Source organism: Lissotriton helveticus, chromosome 9 (assembly GCF_964261635.1).
Source record: "Lissotriton helveticus chromosome 9, aLisHel1.1, whole genome shotgun sequence".
Classification (NCBI taxonomy): Eukaryota; Metazoa; Chordata; class Amphibia; order Caudata; family Salamandridae; genus Lissotriton; species Lissotriton helveticus.
This window is the reverse complement of record NC_136070.1, coordinates 524,462,097-524,488,621: the sequence shown is the minus strand read 5'-3', so window position 1 is coordinate 524,488,621 and position 26,525 is coordinate 524,462,097. Positions and strand designations below refer to the sequence as shown.

At 45.3% G+C, this 26,525-nt stretch overlaps 1 protein-coding gene across 3 annotated transcripts in view; it reads right to left on the bottom strand.

Annotated features, from left to right (window-relative positions):
- KIAA0586 (KIAA0586 ortholog) overlaps positions 1 to 26,525 on the bottom strand; it is an 813,007-nt gene that overhangs the window by 652,348 nt on the left and 134,134 nt on the right. For all 3 annotated transcript variants that reach the window (XM_078660379.1, XM_078660377.1, XM_078660378.1), the window contains exon 3: positions 11,452 to 11,545. In XM_078660379.1, coding sequence (XP_078516505.1) covers positions 11,452 to 11,545 — 94 coding nt within the window. The remainder of the gene's footprint in view (positions 1 to 11,451; positions 11,546 to 26,525) is intronic.

Sequence of the window (26,525 nt, the reverse complement as noted above, 5' to 3'; positions counted from 1 at the left end):
TCAGGGTTTTCCTATTTCTTTTCTGTTCTGTTAGGGCTGTTTCGGGCAGAGGAGCGGGGCGCATATTACTGCAGAGGAGCGGGGAGCAGGCATGTATAGGACGGCTGGCATGTCGTAGAGGTCTCGACTCATGTCTACGACCATGGGTGCCAGACAAGTAACAGCGAGCAACAACCTTGGCTCAAGCGAGACAGTACTATGATTAATGGGCTTTGAAGCAGTCCGTGTTCTGACCCTATCTCTCCCTTTACCTGACCTACGGGCTTGTGACCTGAAGCAAGGACAAGCCAACCGACTTAACCTGCCTATCTATTTAGTTGCACAGTATTATTCCTCCCCCCCCTCCCCCCCTCCCCCCCTTCACTAGTCCCCTGAGCACTTCGGGATTTTCTTTCATAACCTTGGTGACGGTAATCCTTATTAAACCAGGACGACCATACTTACCACCTGTGTCTCTTCTCTCTACACGCTACCCGGGGGAACCATCACCAACACCCACCTGGGGAGAAGAGGACGTCGCCCGAGGGAATCCTGCCTCCAATTTGGAAGATCAACCACCAGAAGATCCCGGTTTATTTCTAACTTTGTTTTGTGTACAGACCTTTAAATAAATACGCCAAAATAGATCCAAGCATAAGACCTACTAGCTTCTTTTTTCCGCCCGTCCCTCTCACACCTGGTGTCAGAAGTGGGATCAGGAAAAATGGAGGCGGCGTTTAAGAAAATAGCGGAAGGACAAGAACAACTGGGAAAGATAATGGAGAAATTCCTAGCTGTTGCTGAGGAAGATAGGGAAAACTCCAAAGGACTTTGACTAACCAAAGCCAAGCCCAGGAAAACGTGTTAGGAAAATTGGCGGATACACTCAGCCAACCTCGAGGACATACCGGTTTACCCTCAGTTGTGTTGCTAAAGTATGTTGAGGGAGAGGATCCCGATTTTTTCTTTTCTAATTTTGAAAGGATGGCGAGAGCGGCAGGGTGGTCCCTAGACAAATGGGGACAATACTTAGGTCCCCTTCTCTCAGGAGATTTATAGGCGGCCTATCAAGCAGTAAATCCTCAAGGCCTTACCCCTTACGATGATGTAAAGAAAAATATACTAGAAAGACTGGGGATAGACGAAGATACATACAAGATAAAGTTGAGACAAATCAAGGAGGGACCACAGGAAACTCCCAGGGCTCTGGCCTACCGAATTAGAGACATGACTGATAGATGGTTGAAACCCCAAACAGCTACTAAAGACGAAATAATGGGAAAAATCTATCTAGAGCAGTATTTGAGTTCATTGTATCCCCATATTCAGAAACGGGTACGCCAGCATACTGGTTTGACTTTAGAAAGAGCCATCGAGATAGCCAGTGCCTTTCATAGGACCCAAGAATCACAAAAGGGGCGAGAGGAACACAATTGGAAGAGACCAGGGAATCCTCCCGTCAGACCAGGGAATTCCTCCACCAAACCATATAAACAACCCAACATGAAGCCTGAATCTGTTCCGCTTTTACCTAGTCCTGTGACTCCTCCCATCCGGGCACCACCTCAACCAGGTCTCCAGTGTTATAATTGTGGGGCCTTTGGCCATATAGCTAGGGTTTGTCCCCAGAAAGAGGAGCCTATGGAGGTGGGGCTCACCCGCACCTACTATTGTAGTCCCTCCGGAACCAGTTGCCCCTATCATAGAGAGGTCCTAGTCAATGGGGAGAAAAGACAGGCCTTGATAGACACTGGTTGCTTGCAGAGCGTAATACAACCCCAAGCTATACCCGGAGGTGTTACACCGCTTCTAGGTGAGGTTGACATTCAATGTGTTCACGGGGATACCCGGAGGTACCCTGCGCCCGAGATCCAAGTACAGTATGATTCTGACCTAGCTGCATATCTCCTCCGAGTAGGACTAGTTCCCAAACTTCCCGAAGTCCTGGTATTAGGGAATGACTACCCCCACACGTCAAAACTAGTAAAAGAAACATGGATGGAGGGGGAAGAGTGGAGAAGCACTTCCCCATTTTCTCAAGACTCAGAGCCAGGATTCCCCGAAAGTAAACCAAAGAAGAGTGAAAAACAGAAAAAACGAGAAAAAAGGGATTGGACCAGAGTAGTTTTAACTCGGAAAATCGATCCACCCATTTGGCAAGGCGATCAAGGATTCCATTCGGCACAAAGAGAAGACCCTTCTCTAAGAGAAGCCTGGAACAGGGCTCAAGACGAGGAAGACCCAGACCAAGTAGGTCCCCAGTTTGTTTGTAAAAAGGGGTTACTATATTGGATAGGGGGGAGGGACATGCCATTTCAATTGTTGGTACCCCAACAGTATAGAGAAAAGGTATTATTTCTAGCCCACAGTCACTTATTGGATGGTCATTTTGGAGAGGAAAAGACAGAAAAAAACGTGTTAGAAAAATTCTACTGGCCCGGCATTTACCGACAGATACGTCAGTATTGTAAGGAATGTCCAATCTGTCAAAAAAAAAAATAGAACTACCTCTCCAAAAGCTCCTTTACATCCCCTGCCCATTATTCAAGAGCCTTTCTCGAGAGTAGGTATGGACATCATCGGACCCTTGCTCCCCTCCCGGAGTGGATGTCGGTTTGTCCTAGCCCTGGGGATTACGCCACCCGTTATCCAGAAGCTGTGGCTTTACGCCAACCCAATGCTATGCAAATTGCTAAAGCAATGATCAACATATTTTCGAGGGTGGGGTTCCCGAGAGAGATAATAACAGACCAAGGGACTCCATTTGTCTCTCGTCTTCTAAAACAGGTCTGTCTCATGTTGAACATTAAGAAAATTAGAACAGCAGCATACCACCCCCAGACCGATGGGTTAGTGTAACGATATAACGCCACACTAAAGACCACTTTTAAAAAACTGCTGGATCTTGAAGCCCGTAAATGGGAAGAGATGCTTCCTTTGGCTCTTTTTGCTATTAGATGTAAAACCCAAAAGAGTACGGGGTACTCCCCATTTGAATTGTTGTACGGACGCCAGCCACGCACTTTATTGGATATGCTGAAAGAAGAATGGGAAGAGGTTCCAGAAGGAATGAAGCCCCTTCCAGAATATGTCCGACAGTTAAAAAGTCATTTCGGACAAATCCGTAGTATAGTTTCCTCCCACATGGAACAAGCTCAGGCTGCCCAAGCGACTCAATATAATAAAAAGGCTAAAAATCCAAGTCTAGAGGTCAATGATTTTGCTCTATTAATGATGCCTTCATCGGATCACAAATTACTAGGACAATGGCAGGGACCCTATCGGGTCATTGAGAAAGTTACCCCGGTAACCTATAGATTGGAATTGGATCCAAAAAGGAAAACGAAACACCCAAATATACCATATCAATCTGCTTACAAAATGGGAGGGGGGCCACCTGTTTATACCAGCAAAGTATTGATGGCGATTTGCCTAAACAAGAAAGACAGGAGTTGGAAGCCAGGCTAAAACCTCTTTTTGGTGTGTTTTCCCTCGAACCGGGGAGAACAACAATTGTAGAACATGCCATCAATACTCCATCATGCAAGAAGGTAAAACTACGGCCTTACCATATCCCAGAATCTCGCAGGCAAGCTGTAGAACAAGAAGTGGCAAAAATGTTGCAAATGGACATAATAGAACCTTCTAAAAGTGAGTGGAATTCGCCCATAGTTTTAGTGCCTAAGCCCGATGGGTCCATCCGATTCTGCATCGACTTTCAGGAGGTCACCAAGATCTCCCAATTTGATTCCTATCCCCTGCCGAGAGTAGATGAGATGGTGGAACGACTTGGCACGGCCCAATACGTTAGCACTTTAGATCTGTGTAAGGGGTACTGGCAGGTCCCATTTAAACCCCAAAATAGGGGAAAAACTGTCTTTTCCACTCCCAGCGGGTTGTACCAGTTCAAAGTCTTGCCTTTCGGCTTACATGGGGCTCCAGCCACTTTTCAAAGATTAATGAATAATTTATTGAGACCCTGTGAAAAATTTGCAGCAGCCTACATTGACGATATAGTTATCCATAGCTCGTCATGGGAGGAACATCTGTCCCACCTTGCCAGAGTCATACAAGAATTAGGGAAAAGTGGACTGACCATTAATCCTGCCTAAAGCAAATTGGCCACACGCTCAGTAAAATATTTAGGATATCTTCTGGGAGAGGGATATATAAAGCCCCAAGAAGAAAAAATAGCAGCTATAACATCCATTCCCTTTCCTAAAACAAAAAAAGGAACTAAGAGCGTTCCTTGGGGTGCTAGGATATTACAGGAGATTCATTCCGAATTTCTCTCAGTTGGCTTCCAACTTGACAGATTTATTAAAGAAAGAGACCAAGACAGAACAAGAATTACAACAACCTTCTCCTACACTTAAAGAAGCCTTTAAGAAGTTGAAACAGGCCCTCACTTCCCGACCCGTCTTACTTAGCACTAACTACACTAAACCATTTGTCTTACAAACGGACGCCTCTGACACAGGCTTGGGGGCGGTATTTTCCCAGATGGACTCTCATGGTCAGGAAAGGCCTATACTGTACATCAGTAGGAAACTATTTCCCCGAGAAAAGAGGTACGCAGTGATTGAGAAAGAGGCCCTAGCAATCAAATGGGCTATAGAAACCCTTAGGTACTACTTAGAGGGCCGGGAATTCACTCTATATACTGATCATGCCCCACTCGAATGGCTAGCTAAAAACAAAGGACACAATGACAGGATTCTTCGATGGTTTTTAACACTCCAGCCATACAGATTCCGGACACACCATTGAAATGGAAAAGAACAAATAAATGCTGACTTTTTGTCTTTTCATGCTGGCAAGAAAGTTAGGGAAGGGGGATGTGAGGGGGAGCCCGCCTTTACCCCCGTAATCAGCCCCCACCGGAGTCTTTTCAGTGAACTGCCTGGCCCGGACTATAGAGGGTTAACTAACCCGGAGACCTCTTCCCTACAGGAGAGCCACAGCCAATGGGAGGCGAGCGGGACCATTAGGAGGGCAGAGCAGACGACTGGCGAGGAGAACCCGGAAGACGCGAGGAGTGGAGAGGAGGACGCGAAAACCACGAGGAAGACCGGCTACATCGAGGACCCGTCTGTGGACGCCGAGGACCCGTCTGTGGACGCCGAGGCCCCTGGAGCGGACGAAGACGAGGCTGCCGTCGGAGAGGACGAGACCTGGTCCGCGGAGTGGTGGATACCCCCGGAGGACGCCCAAGTGCCGCCGTAACTCTGGAGAGTTACGGCTAACACGGTGCGTGAATTGGGCAAGGGGTTGGAGGGAGGGAGTCGGTAATTCAGGGTTGGTGTTGGGTTCAGGGTTTCCCTATTTCTATTCTGTTCTGTTAGGGCTGTTTCGGGCAGAGGAGCGGGGGCGCATATTAATGCAGGGGAGCGGGGAGCAGGCATGTATAGGACGGCTGGCATGTCGTAGAGGTCTCGACTCATGTCTACGACCATGGGTGCCAGACAAGTAACAGCGAGCAACAACCTTGGCTCAAGCGAGACAGTACTATGATTAATGGGCTTTGAAGCAGTCCGTGTTCTGACCCTATCTCTCCCTTTACCTGACCTACGGGCTTGTGACCTGAAGCAAGGACAAGCCAACCGACTTAACCTGCCTATCTATTTAGTTGCACAGTATTATTCCTCCCCCCCCTCCCCCCCTCCCCCCCTTCACTAGTCCCCTGAGCACTTCGGGATTTTCTTTCATAACCTTGGTGACGGTAATCCTTATTAAACCAGGACGACCATACTTACCACCTGTGTCTCTTCTCTCTACACGCTACCCGGGCAAGGGGTTGGAGGGAGGGAGTCGGTAATTCAGGGTTGGTGTTGGGTTCAGGGTTTCCCTATTTCTATTCTGTTCTGTTAGGGCTGTTTCGGGCAGAGGAGCGGGGGCGCATATTAATGCAGGGGAGCGGGGAGCAGGCATGTATATGATGGCTGGCATGTCGTAGAGGTCTCAACTCATGTATACGACTGCGGGCTGCCAGACAATTAACAGCGGGCAACAACCTTGGCTCTAGCGAGACAGTACTATGATTAATGGGCATTGAAGCAGTCCGTGTTCTGACCCTATCTCTCCCTTTACCTGACCTACGGGCTTGTGACCTGAAGCAAGGACAAGCCAACCGACTTAACCTGCATATCTATTTGGTTGCACAGTATTATTCCTTCACCCCCACCCCCTTCACTAGTCCCCTGAGCACTTCAGGATTTTCTTTCATAACCTTGGTGACGGTAATCCTTATTAAACCGGGACAACCATACTTACCACCTGTGTCTCTTCTCTCTATATGCTACCCGGGGGAACCATCACCAACACCCACCTGGGGAGAAGAGAACGTTTCCCGAGGGAATCCTGCCTCCAATTTGGAAGATCAACCACCAGAAGATCCCTGTTTATTTCTAACTTTGTTTTGTGTACAGACCTTTAAATAAATACGCCAAAATAGATCCACGCGTAAGACCTCCTAGCTTCTTTTTCCGCCTGTCCCTCTCACAGTGAACTAATAGTGGTGCATAGATAGCCCACCAACCTCTACATTTGAATCCATCTATCACAGCAGAATTCCATTTGCTGGCAGAGAGACGAGGATAACAAAACAAAAAGCACAGGATGAACTGGTTTATTCTTTGGGTGCAATTGGGGGTTTGTGGACAAGAGGGTTGCAAAAAGTGGTATAATACCGCACATAAAATTAACCAAGTAAAACGCAGCAAAATCTGTGCAGAGACAATACCGCACAATCAGAGATTTGCACTATAGAATTGATGAAATCATGCAGTATTACCACATTATTCCCTATTTGGAGGAGAGGACTCTGAATGAGGAGCTCATACCACACCCAGTAAATACCTCCCTCAGCACTATCGGCATTGACAATGTACAGTACCACCTAAAATTATGGCAACTTGCAATGAAAGTGGCTTGAAAGGCAGGAAGGTTCTAAAATAAGAGGCGGTGTAGAGGGTTGTGTGTAATCAAGAGGCATACAGATACAGGTGGAAAACCTTGCACAGATAGCTTACCTACAAAGCCTTCTTCCTTCCAAGATGTTTAAGTGAATACTACTGAGTGAGGTAATAAAACCAGTTAATTCTATGGGTAGAAAGTTTACAGTTTATGGCTTGTGCTACATACATTGTTCTTATTACTATCATGGTTTCGATGACATGGAATCAGTTTAAGATATAGGTGATTTAGTTCGTGGGAATCTTTCAGAAAACAAAATTTGCTGTTTTTACCTTGTACAGCTTTGAGAAATGTCAAGCGGGTTTTCCTAATTAAACCGAACCCACCTGACCATTGAAAAACGATAAACCATTTGACAGAAGAATTTCACGGGCTCGTTGCAGAAAAATCTTTTACTTTGTGACACCTGAAAGTGAAAATTTGTTTTACAATTTTCCTTATAAGTTCTGGAGGAATAAACCATTATTCTGGAGGAATAAACCAAATATTTTGTTGCATATGTATTATTCCCGTTTTAGGTTTGTCTACATTATTACATCTGCCATAGATTCCTTTTGAGAATAATTACACATGGTTTTGTTAATGCTAACCCCATTTTTTCATCAAATAAATTAATTTAGATATTTTTGTGCAGGTTTTCACTTTTTATACACCAATGTGATAAGTGACAGAAAAGTTAAAGTGGGCTTAATAAAACAAAATGCATCATCTTTTCGTTTCAACTATTCATTAACAAATATATGAACACTTGGTAGGAATTAACTCTACCATCTTCATGCACAGCCCCCAGCACCTCACAAATGAGCCAGATTTCCTGCTCGACGTTTCCTGGAAAATTTACCAGTAAACTTAACTTTAAGAGTGGTTTCCTCTTACTCAACCAGCAACCAGTCACCTAAACTTGGGTCTTGATGCACTGACACTTCCTCGTACACAGCAACTGATTACTAATACCTTTTAATGGAGTATCATAGAAGAAGAAAATCTCCGAAACATCCTGTCTAGCATAAACATACTGCTATTACCACCCTGTCTGGTCTATCTCTAACCGCCAAGCATCAGCATTTTACCAACCTACGATATACTTAAGCAGTTTGGGAAAGCCCTCTGAAGACCTCCCTAACAGCAAAACCGTACACACATTTCAATGAATACAAGCATAGAGATGGACCAGAACCCAAAATACCCAGAAAACAGCCACACAGGATGATTAACTGCGATGGAAATCTGGGAAACAAGTAGAAGGCAGACAGCACAGAAAGGCACAATTAGTGGTATACAAATGCCTATAACACAACAGAAATACAAAGCATAAAAAGGAGGAAAAATAACTTGCAAGGATCTATATCCACTGACAATAAAAACAAGTTCGCATTCACATTCTCGCTTATGTATACAGGCATAAAGATACACAATACTCTGCATACAAGCAAATATTTAAACTCGCTCAATCACAGACAGAAACACATACAGTTCAGCAAATAAACAGCGATCCAAATTCATGGTCTTATTCTGTGTGCAGACAGGGTCACACTAGAAAGATTGCTAAGCCATATAGAGACAAAACGCCGATGAAGATGCCCACACATTCATAAAAATGTCTGTACGTGGCGACACGCTTCTCTTTATATATTGAGCAGGCAAGAAGAGAAGAATCATCCATGCATTCAAGCTGTACAAAACAAACCGATACACAGATGCAACATGTCTGCCTTCCTTCCCATTGTGGCAGTAACTAACCAGCTTCCATGAGAGGAGTTTTAATTGCAAATCAAAGAGACAAGTTAAATGTGTCCCCTGTGGATCTTTTATGGTTTACATAGGTTACGAATTACCAATAGTTGTGATTTGGCTTCCTTTTGTTAAGGATTGTGTGCTGTGTCTCACCAATTTTATGTTCTGCAGGATAGGCTTGGAAGTGTGAGTAACCCAATAGGAGAGTGCACTGAAATGCACATCTATGCAAGCTCAGCATAATTCTAGTGCAGCCCCTTCGTTTCCTTACCACAACTCTACCTCTAGTAAAGACGTAGTGCAGCCTCTACTTTGTTGCACACCTCTAATAGCAACCCACAATGACAGCAGTTCCTTCCATTTGCCCCTCGCACAACTAGAACACCAGCCCTTCTTCCACTTTCTGTTGGTTTGTTCCTTCTCATGCGTACCTTCTCCACCACCAACATCCTCATGTGCTCCAATCTTCTTGTTTGTTGCCATGATCCAAGTCCCCCAATTGTCTCCATCCTCCAGGGACTATGGATTATCTTAGATGCTTGCTGGCAAGAAGAATGCTACAGACTAATGAGGTCTGGCAGCAAGTGACTGTGATGCACCAGAGCTTGCAATGGGTAGAATGCCTTCTTGGACTACTCTTTATACAATGAGACTTTCTACTATGGAAAGGCTACCTGGAAGAAGAAAAAGCTCACCTTTGACTTCTGTACTCTAGTTTCTGTTTTGAAACTGCAAACAGGGCTTGCTCTCTACGGCTATAAACTAATGGTTCTGTTGAGTTGTCTTGTGGTCCGAATATCCCCTACTAGTGATGGGAATGAACTGCAGCAATGTTAGAAATCAACCAATCATTCAGCAAGCCGACTGAACTTTAACACCAGTCTGATAATAAAGTCTGATATGACCCGCATTACTCTAATTTAAGGATTCTTACCCACCTGATAGGAGTCAAAAGTTTGGGAACCACTGCCCTAGACTGAGGACCCCCATTGAGTCACCACTGGAAGCCGGGGACCCCCAAGCAATTTGTATGAGTTAAACTTCAAATATTAAAACAGTAATTCGAAAAAAATACATGTGTGCACACAAAATAAATACTCAAAGTACTAAGGATTTTGGGGCCAGATGTACGACCATTTCATTTAGCTCCTCGCAATTGGCGACACATTGCGAGTGGCAAATTGCGAGTCACAAAATGAAATGTACAACTGTGTGTTTAACACTGTTTGGGATTCCCACTGGGGTCGCAAATTGGCAGGTTCATTAATATTAATGCCAGCCCTCCCAGGTATGGTGGCCTGCTGGGCTCTGCAGGCCACCATGTCTGGGACTGCTTTTAAATAAAGCAGTTAAAAAAAATGCAGCCCGTTTACCATGCATTTAAAAAAAAAAAATGAAACGTTTGTTTCATTTTTCAAGGGCAGGCAGAGGTCCCCGGGACCACTGCCTGCCCTTAAAAAATAATTTTGCATGCATTTGCAAAGGGGAAGGGGTCCCCTGGGGACTACTTCCCACTTGCAAATGCATTACCATCTACTTGAAGTAGGTGGTAATTGCGAGTGTTTTGCGCCCGTAAAACATTTGTACATGGTTTTGAGAATCACTGTTTGGAAGGGAATGCCCCTTCCAAATAGCAAGTTGCAAAACCTGTTTAGCGAGTTGCAAACAAATTGCGACTCGCGAAATAGGCAATGTACATGGCCCAATAGGTGTTTGCATGCGCAAACGGGTTCACGAATCCGTTTGCACATATAAAAACGGTTTGTACATCTGGCCCTTAGTATTTTATATTGAAGAAATAGCCCCTCTGTCACATGTATTTCATTTGTTTTATAGCATCTCTCATACCACTGTAGGATGTCAGAGCACTTTACATCACACACATTTAGAGACATTGAATCATACATGTAAATCAGTGTGTATATAAAATGTTTAAAGAGTGCTTGGTCTGGAAAAGCACAAACTCAGGATTCAGAACATAAAGTGGCTAGCACTGACTTTAACATTAAAAAATTATTTCCACCCAAATAAATCTTTTTAGCAGCATCAGGATAATGAATAACTGGGAAAAAACATAAGTTACTAACTGGTACCATGCAGTTTGCAAGCAGTTATTTGATGACAGTTTATAGGTCCCTCTGCTACATTACGTTTGTCACAGATGAAGTGCACAGTAACGAAAGAATCTCTGTGACAAAAGCAGAAACCACAAACCTATCCACATAAAATACTGCTTTTTAAAATGCATGTTACACGTTCTTTGCAGTAGGCACATTAACCCTCTGTGCTACATTAGTTAAGTCAAAGCTGCCACTGAACACAACTCTCCTCATGCTCCAGCAGGTACATTAATCACTGGCATTATCTTGACACTTTTATTGTTGCTGGGAAGCTGCTAATTATACAAGAAACGTTTCGGTGATTTTAAAACTGTTGCCTACGGACCCCCTGGGAATGTGTCACGGACCCCAGTTTGGGAAACACTGGTCTAGGGTGATAGCCCTGTCATGGTATAAGATGTCAACAATGGAAGTGTTGGAGCACAAAAGTCATGAAAGGATACACAGCATATGGGCAGAGAGCAACATTTATCGACCTCAGCAGGGCATAATGTGATAGTAAAAATGTAGGTGTCCGGTGAAACTAAAGCTTGCCAATACTGTGGCTATTAACCTGGACATTAACACCTTTAGAATTAATAGAATTACAGAATCGTCTGAATAAACAAAAACTACAGAATATTAAACAGAAGAACAAACATACCTTTCTGTCTGCTGTTTTCCTTTTTACTGCTCTCCTCCTTCTTTAAAAGCGGGCTGGAGCCTGGGGAGCTTTTGGAATCTATCTTTAAATTTACCTTTGTGAAACAAGCAAAGTATTAAGCTTCATTTGAACACAAAGTAGGTCTGCAATTAAGCAACGTTGCTCAAAATGTGATGTACAGCATTCTGATAAAATATGAAGTATCCTTTCAAAACACAGCATATTCTCTAACATTATTAGCCTAATCTGTTCATATTTCTTTTTGTAGCGCAGAAAATTGTAGTGTGAATTCATAAGACATTCAACTCTCTCGCATTCATCTATTCTCTCATGTGGCGGTATTGCATTCCACAGAAGTTGAAAGAAAAATGTGAATGGTCAATGCTTTAATGTCAGATCAAACACTTGATCAGTCTAAGCGTAAACTACACAGACCACAATTCAAGGAGTCAACATAAGATTAGATTCTCACATCCGATTTGGGTGATAAAGAAAGCCCTCACACACTGACCTAGTCAGTGTCATGCTTCATCATCGGGCCCCACCGACAGAGGCCGAATGCCTCTGTGGTGTGCTACGACGCCAGAAAGACTGCGGAGCAGGTTTTTTGTGTGTGGAGGGCGTGCTCTTGTTTACAGTGAAATATTAAAAGTGCCTAAAGCAAGGGTATCGGAAAAAATATATTTAATAAATGATCCCTGAGGCACAAAAATAAGGAGTATTACGTGTCTGTATTTATATGCCAAGGTTCAAGGTTGGTGAAATACAGAATATACTCAGTTCATTCCAGTCAACATGTTTCAGCCATAAGGGTGGTATATTACCGTGGCATTCATCAGGACTATACCCCGGCGGTATGGGCTCTCTAATCACCCACCCTAACCTGGGGACGTGAAAGTGAAAAGTAAAGAGTGAAAAAAGTGCATAAAAATTGTGGAAGAGTAAAAATACTCAATTCCAAAAATACTCCGTAATTTTGGAGTGTAACTGCACCTGTAAAATAAGAAAAACACATAGACAGACAGAAGACAAACATAAACAATGTTAATATGAGCCTTCCTGGCTAGTCACAGTGCTCCATGAAGTGTGACTCAAGTGGTAAATCCCAAGGTAAACATAGATTTTATGCACCATCCAGATAGCCCCTAAGGATGATAGCAGATATCTCTGGGAAGTGATGTGCTAGAAAAGTGCTATTTACAAGAAAAACGATTAAAATGGGGGATTTAAAAACGCAATTGCGTGTACTCCTTATGAAGGGATCAATGGACCTAAAAGGTCTGTGCCCCTTCAAGTAGGTATTAAAAGGTTCGTGTCTCACTTTCAAAAGGGGCGCTACTCGCACCATGGGTCTCGGGAGGGGGTCGGAGCGACCTGGCACATCCTAAGGACAGACAAAAAATATATACATATGGTACAATGGCGACGCCCAAACAAGTACTTAGCTCTGGTGACAGAAGGCGTAGCAGTATGTGTGTCATCGTAACTCACGCCCTCAGCGCTTCCGACCCGCTGATCAACCTAGTAGTGACCTCCAAACCGGACCCCGAAGATAGACAACCGGGGCCGGTAGACTTGTTTTTAAGCACAGCGGTCGCGTGTGCGCCCTGTTTCCGGGAGGGCGTGTCAGGCCGAAAGAGAGGCTAGAAACGCACACGCCCACCTACGCTTTCCACGTCTCGCTCAAAGCGAGGCTTGGGACTCGGATGACAGTTCGAGGCTTGGTAGTCGGCTAGGTCCTAAAGGACCGGTCGCGTAGTAGCGCTAATGTTAATTATAATGCCTAACAGCACGTAGTGCATTATATGCGGACCTTTACTACAATGTACATAACTTTCAGAATGTACTTAAATTACCAGAAAAGGCAGTGAAAATTAAGCAATTGGCTACACACCAGAGCCTTAGTGTATGAAAAAACCATTTTCACCCGTAGTGCATACACTGCCTAACAATCTTACTGCATAAATGAAAATGAATACATCTATGTTGGAGGCAATGCATTGTACATAGGAAAAAATCCTATAGGTAGGGACTCATCTGTGTGTGCACAGATAGTCCATGGAGTGAATCATCATGGCTAATTACAAATATGCAAACAAAACCGGTTGGTTGAGGTAGATGTGTAGGGAATATTCTTATCAAGACAATACTGAGCTCCACGGAATGTCATCGTTGAGCCCATTGACATGGGTGCCCAGACGATACACCCAACGTTGCTCCTTTTCAAAAAGTCTACCGGTAATGTTCGTTGTGCCCTTCACTTCCTCGATTACCGTCCACCTCATATCATTGGTAGTGTGGTTGCTGTCCAAAAAGTGGCGGCTCAGCTTGGTAGTTAGTTTTTTACATCGGACGTTGCTCCGATGTTCGCAGATGCGTTGTTTTATTCTGCGCGTTGTCATACCAACATACCGTAGCTGGCACGGGCACGTGATCAGATATACCACATTCATGGTGTTGCAATTAGTATGTTCCCTTTGGGTCCATACCTTGCCCGCTTCCAATGAAAGGGTTTTGGTTGCCTCTGTCAAATGACAGACACTACAATTAGAGCACGGAAAATGCCCTACAACTTTGGGCATCCCCCATGAGCTGGTGACTGTAGGTGTAGGTTCTGAGACTTTTTCTTTGGGACGGGTGTGCACAAGAGAGTCCTTGAGGCTACGACCCCTTTTGAAAGAAAATAGCGGTTTCTCCCAATTCTCTCTAAAAGAGGTCAGAATACTCCAATGTTTGTTGATGGTTTTCTTCATCAGGTTAGACAAACTGTTATATGTTGTAACACACGTGAGGGGTACTGTATTCTGGTTGATGACTTTCTCCTCTAAGAGTGCCTCCCTTGGTTGGTTCCTCGCTCTCTTGAAACCTTTGTTCAGGATTTGTGTTGGATACCCTCGGTCTTTTAATTTCTCAGTGAGGCTCAAGGACTGTTCTTTGAAGTCCGAGATGGAGGTGCAATTACGCCTCAATCTAAGAAATTGCCCATAGGGGAGGTTTTCCTTCAAGGGGCGTGGGTGGAAGCTACTGAACTCGAGGAGGTTGTTTTTTGCGGTAGGCTTGTGATGTGTCTTGGTTACAAGGCCTGTTCCTTGCACAGAAATCTCAACATCCAGGAAGACAATCTCCGACCTACTCTTGGTGTTTGTGAACCGTAGATTCCGGTCTAGGGTGTTGATCCAGTTGAGAAATAGATCGAGATCAGTGTCATTCCCAGTCCATAGTAACAGAATGTCATCTATGTAGCGCTTCCACAGAAGCATTGAAGATGAGAAGGGTTGGGAGGTGGGTAGGATGTGTCTAGCTTCAAAATCAGCTACATACAATCCCGCCACGCTTGGAGCAAAAATGCTGCCCATGCTGGTACCCGAGCATTGAAGGTAAAGTTTGTCTTTAAAGGAGAAATAATTCTCTTTCAGGGCAATTGTTGCACATTCAATGATGAAGGTTCCTTATTTTTACACGCTACCAAAAATGCACAAAAACAGGCTCCCACCACCTGGGCGCCCCATTGTCTCTGGTATCGGTTCCCTCCTTGAACCCTTATCCGGATTCTGTGATTACTTCCTAAAACCCTTAGTGCAGTCGACTCCAACTTATCTGAAGGATACAAAGAGTCTCCTACGTCTACTATCTGATGTCACTTTCCCTGAAAACTCAGTTACTCTCGTGACACTGGACGTCGAAAGCCTGTATACCAGCATCCCCCAGGACGATACGATCAGAGTCCTGGGTGAATCACTTGACTCCACGGAATGGGATTTCCAAACTCCAAAAACCTTCATCATTGAATGTGCAACAATTGCCCTGAAAGAGAATTATTTCTCCTTTAAAGACAAACTTTACCTTCAATGCTCGGGTACCAGCATGGGCAGCATTTTTGCTCCAAGCGTGGCGGGATTGTATGTAGCTGATTTTGAAGCTAGACACATCCTACCCACCTCCCAACCCTTCTCATCTTCAATGCTTCTGTGGAAGCGCTACATAGATGACATTCTGTTACTATGGACTGGGAATGACACTGATCTCGATCTATTTCTCAACTGGATCAACACCCTAGACCGGAATCTACGGTTCACAAACACCAAGAGTAGGTCGGAGATTGTCTTCCTGGATGTTGAGATTTCTGTGCAAGGAACAGGCCTTGTAACCAAGACACATCACAAGCCTACCGCAAAAAACAACCTCCTCGAGTTCAGTAGCTTCCACCCACGCCCCTTGAAGGAAAACCTCCCCTATGGGCAATTTCTTAGATTGAGGCGTAATTGCACCTCCATCTCGGACTTCAAAGAACAGTCCTTGAGCCTCACTGAGAAATTAAAAGACCGAGGGTATCCAACACAAATCCTGAACAAAGGTTTCAAGAGAGCGAGGAACCAACCAAGGGAGGCACTCTTAGAGGAGAAAGTCATCAACCAGAATACAGTACCCCTCACGTGTGTTACAACATATAACAGTTTGTCTAACCTGATGAAGAAAACCATCAACAAACATTGGAGTATTCTGACCTCTTTTAGAGAGAATTGGGAGAAACCGCTATTTTCTTTCAAAAGGGGTCGTAGCCTCAAGGACTCTCTTGTGCACACCCGTCCCAAAGAAAAAGTCTCAGAACCTACACCTACAGTCACCAGCTCATGGGGGATGCCCAAAGTTGTAGGGCATTTTCCGTGCTCTAATTGTAGTGTCTGTCATTTGACAGAGGCAACCAAAACCCTTTCATTGGAAGCGGGCAAGGTATGGACCCAAAGGGAACATACTAATTGCAACACCATCAATGTGGTATATCTGATCACGTGCCCGTGCCAGCTACGGTATGTTGGTATGACAACGCGCAGAATAAAACAACGCATCTGCGAACATCGGAGCAACGTCCGATGTAAAAAACTAACTACCAAGCTGAGCCGCCACTTTTTGGACAGCAACCACACTACCAATGACATGAGGTGGACGGTAATCGAGGAAGTGAAGGGCACAACGAACATTACCGGTAGACTTTTTGAAAAGGAGCAACGTTGGGTGTATCGTCTGGGCACCCATGTCAATGGGCTCAACGATGACATTCCGTGGAGCTCAGTATTGTCTTGATAAGAATATTCCCTACACATCTACCTCAACCAACCGGTTTTGTTTGCATATTTGTAATTAGCCATGATGATTCACTCCATGGACTATCTGTGCACACACAGATGAGTCCCTACCTATAGGATTTTTTCCTATGTACAATGCATTGCCTCCAACATAGATGTATTCATTTTCATTTATGCAGTAAGATTGTTAGGCAGTGTATGCACTACGGGTGAAAATGGTTTTTTCATACACTAAGGCTCTGGTGTGTAGCCAATTGCTTAATTTTCACTGCCTTTTCTGGTAATTTAAGTACATTCTGAAAGTTATGTACATTGTAGTAAAGGTCCGCATATAATGCACTACGTGCTGTTAGGCATTATAATTAACATTAGCGCTACTACGCGACCGGTCCTTTAGGACCTAGCCGACTACCAAGCCTCGAACTGTCATCCGAGTCCCAAGCCTCGCTTTGAGCGAGACGTGGAAAGCGTAGGTGGGCGTGTGCGTTTCTAGCCTCTCTTTCGGCCTGACACGCCCTCCCGGAAACAGGGCGCACACACGACCGCTGTGCTTAAAAACAAGTCTACCGGCCCCGGTTGTCTATCTTCGGGGTCCGGTTTGGAGGTCACTACTAGGTTGATCAGCGGGTCGGAAGCGCTGAGGGCGTGAGTTACGATGACACACATACTGCTACGCCTTCTGTCACCAGAGCTAAGTACTTGTTTGGGCGTCGCCATTGTACCATATGTATATATTTTTTGTCTGTCCTTAGGATGTGCCAGGTCGCTCCGACCCCCTCCCGAGACCCATGGTGCGAGTAGCGCCCCTTTTGAAAGTGAGACACGAACCTTTTAATACCTACTTGAAGGGGCACAGACCTTTTAGGTCCATTGATCCCTTCATAAGGAGTACACGCAATTGCGTTTTTAAATCCCCCATTTTAATCGTTTTTCTTGTAAATAGCACTTTTCTAGCACATCACTTCCCAGAGATATCTGCTATCATCCTTAGGGGCTATCTGGATGGTGCATAAAATCTATGTTTACCTTGGGATTTACCACTTGAGTCACACTTCATGGAGCACTGTGACTAGCCAGGAAGGCTCATATTAACATTGTTTATGTTTGTCTTCTGTCTGTCTATGTGTTTTTCTTATTTTACAGGTGCAGTTACACTCCAAAATTACGGAGTATTTTTGGAATTGAGTATTTTTACTCTTCCACAATTTTTATGCACTTTTTTCACTCTTTACTTTTCACTTTCACGTCCCCAGGTTAGGGTGGGTGATTAGAGAGCCCATACCGCCGGGGTATAGTCCTGATGAATGCCACGGTAATATACCACCCTTATGGCTGAAACATGTTGACTGGAATGAACTGAGTATATTCTGTATTTCACCAACCTTGAACCTTGGCATATAAATACAGACACGTAATACTCCTTATTTTTGTGCCTCAGGGATCATTTATTAAATATATTTTTTCCGATACCCTTGCTTTAGGCACTTTTAATATTTCACTGTAAACAAGAGCACGCCCTCCACACACAAAAAACCTGCTCCGCAGTCTTTCTGGCGTCGTAGCACACCACAGAGGCATTCGGCCTCTGTCGGTGGGGCCCGATGATGAAGCATGACACTGACTAGGTCAGTGTGTGAGGGCTTTCTTTATCACCCAAATCGGATGTGAGAATCTAATCTTATGTTGACTCCTTGAATTGTGGTCTGTGTAGTTTACGCTTAGACTGATCAAGTGTTTGATCTGACCTCTCTTTTCTTGTTTTTGTATGACTAACCGGGGACTAAGAGAGTGCCTCATTCTCCCTACCTCTCCTATTGTTATTGAACAATGCTTTAATGTGACAGAAGGGAGCTTGAGTATGGCAAGTCCGAGAAGAGCTTGAGAGGGGAAGGACCATCACGAATGTGAAAAGAGATGGCAAAGGCAAAATGGGGGGAAGAGGAGCAATATCATACTTATATTAACCCCTTCGGGGCTGATGACGAGCTGGGCTCGTCATGGCGTAGCCTCCTCGCACGCTCATGACGAGCCCAGCTCGTCATGAGCCCCACCCTCGGGGGAAGCGCCAGCGCTCCCCCCGAGTCTGCCCGATTTTGTTCGTTTCTTCGGGGATGGCAGGGGAAGACCTTCCCCTGCCTCCCCCCGCCCTCCCCGCCCGCGTCATCAATGACGTCAGCGCGCGAGGCGCGCTGACGTCACCGGAGGCTCCCTTTGTTTACAGACGCGCAGGGAAGCCATTTGCTTCCTGCGCGTCTTCGGCAAAAGAGGTTTGTTTCGTGGCTGGGGCGGGGGGGATTGTTTTCAAACTTGCATCGAGGGAAAGGAAAGGCTTTTCCTTTCCGTCGATGGCACTTTAGAGGTTTCCTGCTGCACGATCGTGCGATCGTGCAGCAGGAATGTTAGGGATTTTTTTTTTTTTTGTGTTTCATGATCAATTTCGTAGTTCGGGGAGCGGCCCCTTGGGGAAGGGTCGCTCCGCTTGTTGGGGGAAAGTCTTCTCTTGGCTGCAATGTTGTTGAAAGGCCGTTTTTTCTACAAAAATGCTGATGGGGGTCATTTATAAAGTAAAATGATAGTGCTCATTGTAATGAAGGATGCAAGTGCCTCTGTCCTTCATTACTTATACTGATGTATGTTTCTGAAGTGGCTAAAAAACACACCTGTGCTGCCTAGGCAAAGCTCACTAGTGTTTTTGGCCTGATGAATGTTTTTTTTTGTGTGCTGCTTTTCAAACACAAGCTTTGTCTCCAGTGACCATGTGTGTGTTACTATGCCATGTGCGAAGGGGTCCCTTGAGTGAGCTGTCCATCATAGTGGGAAGCTCACAAATGTTTTTGGGCTGTTGATTGTTACCTGAATTTGTGCTGCAACTCTAGCGCCATCTTTGTCTCCATTGACCATGTGTGCGTTACTATGCAACTGCACAAATGTGCGCAGGGGTCCCTTGAGTGAGCTGTCCATCATAGTGGGAAGCTCACAAATGTTTTTGTGTTGATGATTGTTTTCCTGAGTTTGTGCCGCAACTCGAGCGCCATCTTTGTCTCCAGTGTCCATGTGTGCGTTACTATGCAATTGCACAGATGTGCGCAGGGGTCCCTTGTGTGAGCTGTCCATCATAGTGCTTGGGGTATGCACGAAACATGTCGACGATAGGAGTTGATAGGTACATCTGGACACATTACGTTTAGGGCAGCCTATCTTTCCACCCCGTTTATTACCACCTAGAGGCAAGAATAAAGTTTATTGTAAACCTACTGGGCAGGTATTTCACACATCACATAGTCCACTCCTCAAATACACATGCACCACACATAGTCTAATAAAGTGCTCCTACGTAACTTTCGCAAGTCGCAGCACGCCCCAGCCCGTAGAGGACTGGGATGGCCCCAATGATGAAGCATGTCACCGTGGGGCAACCCTGGTGAGTGAGGGGGCACCTAAAAGAGGAGCATTTCTCCCCTTTTTTGTACACAATACCATATTTTCACAATCGACCCCAGTGTGTGTTGGTTGTTATCTGAATAAACTAGCAAGGCTCTTAGGTATCTGGAAACAGAGACCATTTGTTCATCATAGTGGGAAGTTCACAAATGTTTTTGGGCTGATGATTGCTTTCCTGAGTTTGTGCTGCAACTCGAGCCCCATCTTTGTCTCCAGTGTCCATGTGTGCGTTACTATGCAATTGCACAGATGTGCGCAGGGGTCCCTTGTGTGAGCTGTGAATCATAGTGGGAAGGTCACAAATGTTTTTGGGCTGATGAATGTTTTCCTGAATTTGTGCTGCAACTCGAGCGCTTGCTTTGTCTCCAGTGTCCGTGTGTGTTACTATGCCATCGCACCAATGTGTGCACAGGTCCCTTGAGTGAGCTGTCCATCATAGTGGGTAAATTTAGGAAAGATGGTGCACTCCGCTAGTTGGTGGGCGTTGCCAAACGGGGATCTTCTGTGTGAGTTCACATGCCTCTTATGTGTATAAATGGTCAGAGACTGTTGAGTGCAGCAGATGGGGAGAAAGAAGCTCCTGGTCATAGGAACTGTTTTAGGATTGCGCTTGTGAAAATCAAGGATGCAAGTGCCTCTGTCCAGCATCGCAGTTAACCACAGTAATTCTGTTGTCCCCCTCCCCATGAGAATCCCTGATGACGTCAGCGCGCACAGCACGCGCCAACATCTTCAGGGATTCCCAGGCGGTCGGGAAGCCATTTGCTTCCTGCGCCTGGAGGTGTTAGGTTGGTTTTGAGATATTTGAGGGGGTTTGCAAAGAGGCATCAGGGGAGAGGTAAGTGATTTTCCTCTCTTCTGATGTCTCTTTGCAGGGCATTTCTGGCTCACGGTCGCGCACAGCATTGCGATTGTGCGGTGGAAATGCCCCCACTAGCACCAGGGATTTTATTTTAGATTGTAGGAAGTGACCCATTGGGCAAGGGTCGCTTTCAGGTGGGTCGGATTTTAAATTTAGATTTTCTGGCCTCCCCCCCGGTGGGCAAATCAACCCGTACTTTTGTCCGTTTTGCCCTTTTTGATGGCCCATCTGTGTGGATGTGATTTTGGGGGTAAATTTGTGTATTGTTTATTCATTTGTTATGTTGTTTGTGAAATGTAGTATTAAATTTGCAGCTTGTGTAGTTGCATGTGCTTGGTAAGTAAATGTTTTTTGTACTATGTTTCCTAGATAAATGTGTTGTTATGAAAAGTGAAGTTATTGCTGTTTGTGTGGCTTTGTGTTTCTTGATTGTTAACTTTTTTTTTTGTATTGCTGCTTGATGTGTACTTTGTCTAATCTATACTTTTTTTTTCTTTCCAGTGGGATTTCCTTTCTTTTTGCTGTGTTTCAGCAGAGTAGGTGCTGGTGAGTCTTCTTATATTTGGTTAGATTTGAATTGTTTTTGAGTGTATTGATTTTTGTGTGAAGACTCTACCTTGTTTACTTCTTCCTTTGCACAGTGTAGGTTGTTGTTCACTTGTGTGTGTAGTCTTCTTGATTTGTAAGGATAATGGCTGCTCGCAGGATTACTGCTAAGCAGGTTGTTAGTTTGCTTTTTGAGTCTTCCTCTGACCATGGTCCAGACACTGACTCCGATTCGGAGCATGAGGTAGGTGCAGAAGATTCAGGCAGTGAGTTTTCTCTTCGCATGGTATCATCGGATGATGATTCTTCTTCTAGTGCTGATGAAGTGCCTGTGGTAGAGAGGGACATTGATGTGCCGGTAGAGAGGCAAGAGCCAAGTGAGCGGCAGCCTAGGTCCTCAAGGTTTCCCTTTTTTTCTCGTCAGGAACAGGCAAGTGTGGTAAAGGCTGCGCCCAAAAGGTTTCACATTGCTGTGGTGCGCCAAAGGTTATCTGGTGCTGCTAGTCTTCCTGTTGTAGAGCAGCATGAGGCATCTGGTGCTGCTAGTCTTTCTGTTGTTGTTGAGCAGCAAGTGGCATCTGGGGATGCGAGTTCTTCTGTTGATGTTGAGATGCAAGAGGCAGCTGGGGATATGAGTTCTCCTGTTGGTGAAGAGATGCAAAATGTATCTGGGGATGCTAGTATTCCTGTTGGTGTAGTGAGGCAAGAGGCATCTGGGGATGCTAGTGTTCCCGTTGATGTAGTGCAGCAAGAGGCATCTGGCCTGCAGGCTAGGGTGGCTTCTTCTCCTCATGTTAGTGATGACGTCTGGGTTGCCCCTGGCATGGTGCAGCCGGAATTGCCAGACTTCACTGGTGTTCCAGGGTGTAGAGTGAATACTGACAATTTTTTGCCAATTCAATTTTTTCAGTTGTTTTTTGACGATGAGTTTTTGCATGAGATTGTGGAGCAAACTAATTTGTATGCAGAGCAGTATTTGAGGGACCACAGTGCCAGCCTTAAGCCCCATTCCAGAGCTACCCATTGGTCTCCCACATATGTTGAAGAGATGAAGAAGTTTTTGGGATTAACTTTTTTGATGGGCTTGCTAAGGAAGCCATCAATGTCTTCTTATTGGTCCACTAGTCCCTTGATGGCAACATCTATATTTCCAGCTGTTATGACTCGTGATCGATATATGCTTCTTCTTCGCATGATGCATTTTGTTGATAATGATTTAGCGTTGCCACGCGATCACCCTGATTGTGACCGTCTTTTTAAGATTCGGCCTGTCCTTGATCACTTTGTTGATCGTTTTCCTGAGATGTTTGCACCTGGAAGAGAAATAGCTGTGGACGAGTCTTTGGTATTGTTCAAGGGCCGCTTGGTTTTTAGGCAATACATTCCTAGTAAGAGGGCACGCTATGGCATCAAACTGTATATGCTGTGTGACAGTGAGACTGGATATGTTTATAATTTCAGGGTGTACACCGGTAAGGATTCCAGCATTAACACTTCTGCTTGTCCGTCCACTTTTGGAGTGACTGAGAAAATTGTGTGGGAACTAGGTAGACGATTATTTAACAAAGGCCACCATTTATATGTAGATAACTTCTACACTAGTGTGCGTTTGTTCAAGGAGTTGGCCAAAGTGGGCACTGTTGCATGTGGCACGATGCGCAGTAACCGGAAAGGTTTCCCAATAGAACTTGTTTGCAAAAGGCTTGTGCGGGGACAGTCTACTGCATTGCGATGTGGGAAGCTTCTAGCTGTGAAGTTTTCAGACAGGAGAGATGTTTACATGCTGACTACTATCCATGACGAAAGCACTGAAGCTCTGCCAGTTCGGGGTGAGACTGCTGAAGTGCGTAAACGTGTGTGCATTTTAGACTATAATAGGCACATGGGTGGTGTTGACAGAGTAGATCAGAGGTTGGAACCTTATGCTGCTCTTCGAAAGGCTTACGTTTGGTACAAGAAGTTGGCTATCCATCTTTTCCACTTGGCATCCTTTAATGCTTTTGTTGTTTTCCAGAAATCTTGTCCTGAGTCAAAGATGCCTTTTGTTAAGTTTCAGGAGACTATAATAGGCAGCCTTGTACTAGTGGAACAGGCAAGTGTGCCAAGATTTGGAGTGGTGGAGGAAGTGGCTAGACTGAAAGATCGCCACTTTCCAGAATACATTCCTCCCACAACTGCAAAAGACAATCCCACTAAAAGATGTACAGTCTGTTGGCGAAGAGAAGTGCGGAGGGAGTCTCGTATGCACTGTCCTGACTGTCCTTCAAATCCTGGATTGTGTGTGCCAGCTTGTTTTAAATCGTACCACACACAAAAGAAGTTTTGGGAGTTTCATTGAGCTTGTAAGTGTACTGTCTGGTCTGTTTTCTGTAATATTTTTTTGTTTGCTTTTAGGTTTGCATTAGTGCAAAGCATTTAGGTTTTGAATTTGTTTTAGCAGATTTGTAGGTTTCTACATTTGATTTGTGGTATTTCTTTAAAAAATTCTAATTTCGATGGTGGTGTGTGCAGGATTGTGCTTGGATTGTTGGTGTGCGTGGACTGGCGCTTGGCTGGTGGTGTGCGTGGTCTGGTGCTTGGCTGGCATAGTGCATGGATTGGAGTTGTGCTGGGGGGGTGAGTGGATTTTTGCTTGGCTGGCGGAGTGCATGGTTAGGTGCTTGGCTGGTGGTGTGAGTGGATGGCGCTTGGCTGGTGATGTGCGTGGTCTGGTGCTTGGCTGGCATAGTGCATGGATTGGAGTTGTGCTGGGGGGGTGAGTGGATTTTTCCTTGGCTGGCGGAGTGCATGGTTAGGTGCTTGGCTGGTGGTGTGAGTGGATGGCGCTTGGCTGGTGGTGTGCGTGGTCTGGTGCTTGGCTGGCATAGTGCATGGATTGGAGTTGTGCTGGGGGGGTGCGTGGATTTTTGCTTGGCTGGCGGAGTGTATGGTTAGGTGCTTGGCTGGCGGTGTGAGTGGAGTGGTGCTTGGCTGGCGGTGTGTGTGGAGTGGTGCTTGGCTGGCGGCGTGTGTGGAGTGGTGCTTGGATGGTGTTGTGTTTGTGGAGTGGCGCTTGGCTGGTGGTGTGCGTGGAGTGATGCTTGGCTGGTGGTGTGTGTGGAGTGGTAGTTGGCTGTCGGTGTGCGCTGAGTGGTGTTTGGCTGGCAGTGTGCATGGTCTGGTGTTTGGATGGTGGTGTGGGTGGACGGGCGCTCGGCAGGCGGTGTGTGAGTAGTTACTTTCTGTTGGTCAATACACACACTGCTAGTTGAGTGACACTCCACACAGTCCATCATTTTGTGTAGTTGCAGTGTCAGAAATGTGGGCGTGTGAAAGTGATGGGCCCTTGAATGGCGCTGTTTGCTGGTGTGAGTGTTGAAATGTGATGGGTCCGCGGCTGGCGGTGTGAATGTTTTGTATGTGTCACGCGTACGAAAGGTGTATGAATGGCCTGTAAAGAGGTTGGTGCCTTGACGTGGCTTTACAGCTCACGAGCTGCGAGTCAGTGGTTCAGTTTATCATACTTTCAATTATACGCAGTGTATTTCATTTTTGATGAAATTACTTGCGTATCCAATTGTATGTACTGAATCATCACTCACCCTCGTGCCAAATCCAACCAGTATGTGTGTGTGCTTGCGGATTAGATGGGTGTGCAGTAATAATTGTTTTTTTTCTCTTTCTGCAGTAGGGTGTACCTTGCCCCTTATTGTGATTGTTGTTATGTGTTGCTTTTCCATTCGGATGGTGTCAATGGTCTGGTTTGTATCAGGTATGAAAGGTGCGTGAATGGCCTGTAAAACGGTTGGTGCCTTGTCGTGGCTTTACAGCTCACGAGTTGCGAGTCACTGGTTCAGTTTTTATGCATTTATTTATTGACAGAGCATTTCATTTTTTTGAAATATCTTGTTAATAAAATTTTATGTACTGAACCATCACTCGCCCTCGTGCCAAATCCAACCTGTATGTGTGTGTCTTTGAGGAATAGATAGCCGTGCTTGAATGTTTGACTTTTGAGTAACTCTGTTAAGGTGTGGTATCCTTTTACTCGGGAGAACAAGGGGAGCGCAGGGTGGTAGGACTTTTTTGCCGGCACGGCGATCCCACGCCAAAATGTTTGGAAAAGTGCTATTTTTACCTATTTTTAAGGTTTGCAAGGAGTTCTGGGTAGGAAAACATTCGTGGACCCACACATGCCATACCTCCCTGGACTCTCCCGGGTGTCTAGTTTTCAGAACTGTTTGGGTTTGCTACTTTCCAAAGAATACCACCCACCCCAGGCCAAAAACTCAGGTGCCTCCCCCCAAAAAATCAAAGTTATATTGCTTCAGGGTATTTTATATTCACCACTGTTAGATTTGGACCTTTTCCTCTTGCAGCCACTATGGCTACCCACGCAAGTGAGGTACCGTTTTTATCGGGAGACCTGGGGGAATGCTGGGTGGGAGGTAATTTGTGTGAGCCCAGTGATGCCACGCTTTCCCAGACTACAACGTGTGAAAAAAGTGATTTTTTTCTGCTAAAATTGAGGTTTGCAAGGGATTCTGGGTAAAGGAACGTTGGCGGATCCACGCAAGCCATACCTCCTTGGAAGCGCCCGGGTGTCTACTTTTCAGAAATGTGTGGGTTTGGTAGGTTTCCATAGATGGCTGTCTCGCACGGGGCCAGAAACCCAGGTAACCCCTCTTGCAAAAGCTGGTGAATGTAACAATGGTGAAAATCTTAAGTCCACCAGCTTTTGCAAGAGGGGTTACCTGGGTTTTTGGCCCCGTGCGAGACAGCCATCTAGGGAAACCTACCAATCCCACACATTTCTGAAAAGTAGACACCCGGGGGCTTCCAAGGAGGTATGGCTTGCGTGGATCCTCCAACGTTCCTTTACCCAGAATCCCTTGCAAACCTCATTTTTTGCATGGAAAAAATTCAGTTTTTTCACACGTTTTAGTGTGGTAAAGCGTGGCATCACTGGGCACACACAAATTACCTCCCACCCAGCGTTCGCCAAGGTCTCCCGATAAAAATGGTACCTCACTTGCGTGGGTAGGCATAGCGGCTGCTTTAGGAAAAGGCCCAATTCATACTGTGGAGAGGAAAACATTACCTTTAGCCAAATAATCTTATTTTTTGAGGGGGTCACCTGAGCTTTTGGCCCGGGGCTTGGC